Source organism: Penaeus japonicus, unplaced genomic scaffold (assembly GCF_977035675.1).
Source record: "Penaeus japonicus unplaced genomic scaffold, GWHDUDI00000001_assembly GWHDUDI00000005, whole genome shotgun sequence".
In the NCBI taxonomy this organism is placed as follows: Eukaryota; Metazoa; Arthropoda; class Malacostraca; order Decapoda; family Penaeidae; genus Penaeus; species Penaeus japonicus.
Genome location: NW_028234407.1, coordinates 20127449 through 20134948, shown reverse-complemented (window position 1 = coordinate 20134948; position 7500 = coordinate 20127449). Strand labels below are relative to the sequence as shown.

At 36.5% G+C, this 7500-nt stretch overlaps 2 protein-coding genes across 51 annotated transcripts in view; both read left to right on the top strand.

Moving 5' to 3' along the window:
• LOC147471799 (uncharacterized) overlaps window positions 1-746 on the top strand; it is a 1246-nt gene extending 500 nt beyond the window's left edge. Inside the window, exon 1 of the mRNA XM_086536770.1 lies at window positions 1-746. This exon is cut by the window's left edge and continues 500 nt beyond it. Within this exon, the coding sequence (XP_086392896.1) occupies window positions 1-619 (619 nt within the window). The 3' untranslated portion in view covers window positions 620-746.
• The window catches only part of LOC122248957 (uncharacterized), a 104509-nt gene that overhangs the window by 88930 nt on the left and 8079 nt on the right, over window positions 1-7500 (top strand). For 39 of the 50 annotated variants that reach the window (XM_086537128.1, XM_086537115.1, XM_086537113.1 and 36 more), the window contains 8 exons: window positions 1429-1689; window positions 2647-2885; window positions 3089-3856; window positions 4558-4739; window positions 5219-5349; window positions 6089-6286; window positions 6849-6881; window positions 7203-7327. In XM_086537128.1, the coding sequence (XP_086393254.1) occupies window positions 1429-1689; window positions 2647-2885; window positions 3089-3856; window positions 4558-4739; window positions 5219-5349; window positions 6089-6286; window positions 6849-6881; window positions 7203-7327 (1937 nt within the window). Of the gene's footprint in view, window positions 1-1428; window positions 1690-2646; window positions 2886-3088; window positions 3857-4557; window positions 4740-5218; window positions 5350-6088; window positions 6287-6848; window positions 6882-7202; window positions 7328-7500 lie in introns of those variants that run through there. The other 11 variants (XM_086537123.1, XM_086537108.1, XM_086537110.1 and 8 more) reach the window with 4 other exon arrangements.

The window sequence follows — 7500 nt, the reverse complement described above, 5'->3', positions numbered from 1 at the left end:
ACTCTTGCACTCACATTCACACTTACATTCACACTCACACTTACATTCACACTCATACTCATATTCACACTCGCACACTCTTGCACTCACAATCACACTCACACTCTTGCACTCACACTCTTGCACTCACATTCACACTCACATTCACACTCACACTTACACTCACACTCATACTCACTCTCACTCTCACTCTTACTCTTACTCTTGCACTCACATTCACACTCACATTCACACTCACGCTCACACTCACACTCACACTCACTCTCACACTCACACTCACTCTCACTCTCACTCTCACTCTTGCACTCACATTCACACTCGCGCTCACACTCACACTCGCGCTCACACTCACACTCACACTCACTCACTCACACTCACTCACTCTCACTCACTCACTCTCACTCACTCACTCTCACTCATTCACTCTCACTCTCACTCTCACTCTCACTCTCACTCTTGCACTCACATTCACACTCACATTCACACTCACATTCACACTCATGCTCACGCTCACACTCACACCCACACCCACACCCACACCCACACCCACACCCACACCCACACCCACACCCACACTCATGCTCATTTTGAACTTGATTTTTTTTATCATTTACAATAAAGACTGCCACTGATTTGGGAACTTTATTTGTTTTATGGTGTAATGTCGTAAAATAAAAAGTATCATGTAAAATGGGTTTGGAGGCACATTTGGAGAAATAATATTTTAAATATCAAAGATTGAAGATACAGGATTATGTCTTTTTTGTGTTAGCAATTGTTTCAGAGGTACCATATTTCAGAACTGGCTTTTGGAGACTGAAGGCTAGCTATTTGGATAAACAGCTCTCTTTTTGATGAACTAATTTTATTCCATGGATTTTCTACTTGAATAATGCACTTTTAATCCTTGGATGGTTGGCCTAATGCTTTATTTATGTACAATGATTTTAATGGCACAGAGATCATGTATGTTATGTCAACCCTGAGGCTGTGACTGACAAGTTTATGATTGATGCCAAATACTTTTATACACTTGTTTTGAGGGTTTCTAGACACCCAAGGACAAGTTACCTTGTTTGTGCCATCAGAGGTTTATGTTCTTAGATCTGCTTGGTGTGTCTTCTTTTTGAAGATTAACAACTAGATTTCTTTCTTATTTATTTTTATATAGTATTTATAATGTGAATATGTTTTTTTGAGAATAGGTTTACTGCTATGTTATTATTTATATTATATTGATGTTGGTATGAATATACGTATATATCATCACCATAGCCATTTCCATCACCATCATCACCATCATCATCATCATCATCGATCACGAGTCATTATTTCTTGGTAATATTTAGGATTATTTTTATCATCTTAAATACTATTTCTATTTTAGAATCTATTGACCTGACATATTTTTCAAATGAATATCTTCAGAGTGAAAGGATTACGGTTATTGAAGCGACTATGGAAGAAACTACTTCGAAACTTGCGGCGTCGGAAGCTAAGTGTGCGGAACTGGAGGAAAGGCTCCAGCAGACCACGGCCTCCTGTGAGACCCTCACGCAGAAAATAAATGAGCTCACTGCCGAAAATGACGACCTTACCCGACAAGTGGAAGACATGGAGAAAGAGAAGGAGGGCACAGCCAAGACTATAGCAATGTTGGAGTTTAACAATGAGCATAACAAAGACAAGGTGAGACTTAGGTATTGGAGATTCTTGTTTATTAACAGTGTGTCTAGATGTAAGTTAGATCTTTCCTGCTTCATTGTTACTTTATTTTAACCCATTGCATATGGGTGTCAAGACATACATGTCGGCACCGATTAGGCCTAATATACGGATTTCAATGTGTACATGAAGGGTTCCAAAGTCAGCCTAAACTCACATTTTATGATGTATTTATGGAAAATGTTGTTTGTGCTAGTCTGTGCTACCCTTAGGGCAGAGAAAACCCTTTCTCCGTCCCTCTAATTTCTAGCCGGTGCCGCGAGTGTCGTAGACCATCTGCCTTGACGACCAGTTAGGTCGTTAGGTGCCCTGTCGGCAATGGGTTAAGAGAAACATATGTGCTGGACTTTAAGCTTTTCATTTAGAAAACAGATTTGGTTGAATTGATGGTGAATTCAGAATTTTGCCTATGACAGTATATTTCGTTGAAATTAGTTGAACTAGGAAATTGAACTATTATTTGATGTAGTGTACATGGAAGTACTACTTACAATTTCTAAAATGGGTATAAACAGAACCATATTTAATCCCTTCACGGTAGCTCACGCAATATGAAGCATGTATATGGGATGGCAGGTTAGGTAATATTGTGCTTTCATGTTTCCCATATTGTTTTGAATAATGGCACAAAACTGAAATGTGCTAGCCATGCTTCTGGTCACTGTAACTGAATGTCCCACCTTTATAGACCTCACTTATTGACACAGTTGTGACAAGGACTTTGACCTCGTTTGCCTACTGCTTTTACCCACTATAGATGACCATGCCAGTGTCCTACTTGAAGGCAAGCTTTTTTTCTCCTTTGATTTATTTAGTTATGCTGTGTATCTTTTTGTCTTCTGGAGAGGGGATAAATTCCATGAAATCCCTTTATGATGATAACATAGTTCTACCTGTATTGATAATTTTCTTTGTCATCAGGTCCGAAACATGGAACTTTCCAACGATGACCTGAAGGAAACCATATCATCCCTCATGAAGGAGAAAGAGGAGCTCACAAGGCAGCTGAAAGAAGGTGCCTCTGGAGTGATAGACCAGTACATCAAAGAGAAAGATGAATTAGAGGAAAGATTAACAAAGGAGAAGGATGAACTACTGGAGAAGTATGTTAATGAAGACAAAGCCCTTAGAGAGCAGCTGGAAGGCCTCATGGAGATTAGGTTTGTATTGGTCATGTCACTTTTGTGAATTGCTGTATCTGTCTTTATTGCTTGCTAGAAGGAAGTGAAAGTAAAAGCATTATGATAGGTAGATGTTAAGAGGAAAATGACTAGGTTTTGGCATTTGTGATGTACCAGAGAATGGTGAATTACCATAGGCCCCTTTATTTTAAGGCACTAACTCATAATTGTTTGCTTTACAGACTTAGTTACGAAAAACAGATAAAGCAAATAGAGGAGAACAATGCAGCAATGCATGGAAAAATTGGTGGTGTACAGTTAGAGAGGAATGCTGCCCTTGCAGAGGCTACCCTTATCAAATCCCAAAAAGTTGAACTGGAGAAGAAATTTGATGATCTCACTAAGGTTAAGAGCAGCTTGGAGGAGGAAATTGTCACATTGAAAGGGACTATTTCCAGCCTAGAGGAGAAATTATCATCACAAGAAAACCAGGTGCAGACTCTTAATGAGACCATCAACACACTGAACAACAACATCCTCAACCTTCAGAAGCAGGTGGAAGGACTCAACGAAACGAATGCCAAACTTGCTCGGGATCTGGAGTCCGAGAGCAGGACACGAATCGAAACACAGGACCAGCTAACTCAGATTACCACGGCACACCAAGAGCTAGAAGAAATGGTAAAGGTGGACAAAGAAACACTAGGCAAGTTAGAAGTTGAAAGAAAGGAGCTTCAATCTAGAGTTGAAGCCTTAAATGACCATAACAAATTGCCAGAAAAAGTTAGTGAATTGCAGTCACGTGTAAGCGAACTAGAATCAGAAAATAAGACTCTTTTGGAGAAATTGGACAATACCAAAACAGTTAGTAGTGCCTCTCAAGAAGAAAGTACAACAAATAATGTTACAGAAAAGTCAGAACTGCAAAGTTTGAGATCATCTTTGCAAGCAAAAGAAGAGGAGTTAGTGAAGGTCAAACAAAACCTTAGAGAAGTGAAGGAAAAGTTGACGTAAGTAGAAGAGAATAGCTTTAGCACTGATAACTTTAGCAAATTTAAATCAAAATATGTATTTGAAATAGATGGTCCACAATGACAATTTATTTCAACTTTATTAATTGAATCTTTGTTTAGAAATATGCCAGATTTTCTTATGCCCAAAGAACATCTTCCCTTTACACAGAAACCCTCACACTCATAGTACAGTCAGACATTCAGTCATGCTTGTGCTCATTCATGCATGGAGTGTTATCTGTCTTTAGATGTTATTTGAGAAGGAATCTGGGACTGAAAAAAAGTAAAATGGATAGCCTAATCCAATGGTATAGAATTAATTTATGATGATGGACCAGACATGGTATCAGCGATATATTATGCTGATGTGATAACATGTCAACCGGTGCAAATGGGTTGAAAGTCACAAATTAAAACATGTAAAACACAAAGTATATATGTATATGTATATATATATAGGTGGACCAATAAAGAAGCTGCCTGTGCCATGCAAGGTGCATGTTTGTCACCAGATGCCTAATCAGTTGTTTCTGGACCTGAATCATTTTATGTCTCTTTCCTTTGATTAGTGTAAACGTTATTAAAAACTGCATGAAAAGATATGCACGTGTCATAAAATGATTTTTGGTTGCTAGTGAATATATGGTGCATTATATCATTCAAGTCATTAGTATTTATTTGGATGAGAATTTCTTCAGGCTAGCGGAGGTTGTCAGCGGGGAGGTTGAAGAGCAGAGGCAAAGAGTACGAGACGTAGAGACCAAGATGGCTGTGATGGAGGAGCAACACCGACAGCAAATCAAAACGATAGCTCTCGAAGCTGAGCGACAAGTTGCTGTGAAGGAGCAAGAGTGTCAACAAACAATTACTACTGCATATGGTAAATATTTCTATCATTTGTGATGGCCTGCATGTAATTTGAAGTCTATTTTTTTTCTCAGTTGTACTTATCATTATCATTATTATTATTATTATCATTATCATTATTATTATTATTATTATTATTATTATCATTATTATCATTATGATTACTGTTATGATCATTATCATCATTATTATTATTATTACTATTATTATTGTTATTATTATTATTATTATTATTATTATTATTATTATTATTATTATTATTATTATTATTATTATTATTATTATTATTATTATTATTATTATTATTATTATTATTGTTATTGTTATTGTTATTGTTATTGTTATTGTTATTGTTATTGTTATTGTTATTGTTATTGTTATTGTTATTGTTATTGTTATTGTTATTGTTATTATTATTCTCTTGTCACTAAGGGTATTTTGTATAGAAATCTGAATACACATATTGAGACTTTTCATTTGTTCTACGTGCAGACCAGCAAGACAGTGAAACAAATTCCCTAGTTCGTCAGCACCGCGAAGCCATACGAGAAGCTCAGGAAGAGGCCCGGGAGAAAGCATCAGCCCTCGACTCTGTTGTTCATGAGTACCAAGGCAAACTCAAGGTCAGAGGCTTATAACCTGAATGAATTGGAATCACTGATTATTGTCTTAGTTTATAAGGAACCTTAAAGATCATCTTTTATTTTCAAGTATTGCTTTCTATAGACTATGAGATACTTTGATTTAACATGGTGGTATATTCTCATGCAATTTGTATATTCAATTTAGCTGTTTTATTTTTGGTTGGCCAATACTATGTTGCTTATTAACTTTCTCAGTTCAGTTAAGGGATGATTTTTCTCCATATCCCATCCCTTTATCTCTGGAATGTCTTACATATATTGCATGAAGTCTCATATTAATATTCAATCCCTCTTCTCTCCTCACATGGATTTGGTATTGGATTCATGACCGCCTGTGGACCGTGTGTGTGCCTACAAAACCCCTGAAACTCCAATGAATCATTGCCTGCGTTGGATGAAACTATCATGTGATTGGCAACTTTTCCATCTGATCATTTTCTCTTGTTTCACATGATTGAACTTGGTGAAATATCATAAAATGTTTTCCATTTTACTTATGAATCTTAAAATGATATGATTTACTTACTGTATTTTGTTGGATGGGAAAAATTGTTAATTTTTTATGCTGTTTATCACAACAAATGGATTTATTGGATCTCCTCCGGTGACTCCTGCTCTGATCTGAGTGCCTTATCTGCCTGCACAATCTGTACCCATTGATGGTTTGCACCTCCTGCCCATCCCCTGCTGTGCTCCCCCTTCACATCCCTCTAATTAGGAGAAAGATGAGGAACTGTGCAAGTTTGTTCAACAGTATGAGGATCAGCTTGCAGACCTCACTGCACAGCATGAAGCTCACATTAAGGAAGTTGAATCCACTTGGAAATCTAGAGCGGAGAAGATGGTTAAGCAGCGTGAGACACAGCTACAGGAGGAGATGGATGGATTGTCGCAGGAGTGGAACAAGGAACGCAGAGTAAGTGCAAGTTGCAGAGAGTGTGCTTGGTCATGTCTTCTCTAAGGAGAAGGTAGTGTTTATTTTGTGTGCCATTTCAGTTTCCTGTTATGGTTTGCTTGTGTGAAGAGTAGATATATTTAATTTCAATAATGATAGTGAGACATTAACAATACCTTCTTACATGAAATGAGAGTCACATTTATATCAAACTGTTTCAGATGAATATAACAGTCATTATTAGATTTTAAGATAATTATTTGAAAGATTTGAGATTAGGATTACAGTAGAAAAGATTTAGGTTGGTAAAAACATGCAGCTTTTGCAATAAGCATGAATGCACATAAAGGCACAATTACTTAGAATTAAGCAAAATTTCAATGTATCAAAATATGATTTATAAAAAGAATGTTTGAATTTACATGAAAAAATAATTTTGCATGAGCAAGTTTTTACATTTTTGTAATAAGCATGGTAGACTGTTTCCCTAACCATTTAAGAAATGCAAGTCTTTAAGGTTGATTTAATTTTTTGTTTTTGTAATCCTCACCTTGTATTTTTTTTTCTTTTTTTTGCTTTCTAGAGTCCTGTACCTGAACCCACAGAAGACAACCAGGTAGAGTCTTTCCTTCAAATTCTCTCAGTGTGGTCTTACATCCAGATTCTAGTTAGATCTGTATTTGTATACCTCAAGAATTCTTATCTGTTGATTTTATTTGTAGATCCATTAGTTTAGCCTTTATCCTGTTTATTTTGTAGATCATGTAAAGGTAGTAATGTCACTGGAAACCTGTTCTGATTAGCCCTATTGTTATCATGTGAATCTTTGGATGGTTCAGAGTTTACATTTTGGTCAAATCAGAATTTATTGTTCAGGAACCATACACTCTTGTGTTTTAGTTGCAACATGTTCTATAATGATTTCCCTTTTTTCTAGGAACTTGAAAGACTAACCCAAGTGGCTGCAGCAGCTTTTAGAAGTGGCACTGATTCGGTCGAACTCCTCAAGAAGCAGGTGGCTGCTCAACGGAAGGAACTTGAGGAAGTCAAATTGAACCATGGGTTAGTAAAGTTGCTGTTTCATGTAATTTTTTCTTTTGCAATATGGATGTTTGATACATACTACTAGCTAGATTGTAATATGAATATAATGATATATTTTTAAAACTAGGAGTGTAACTGAATGAAAGGTATTGCTAGAATTAATAACATGGATTTGTAATTATATAAATCCC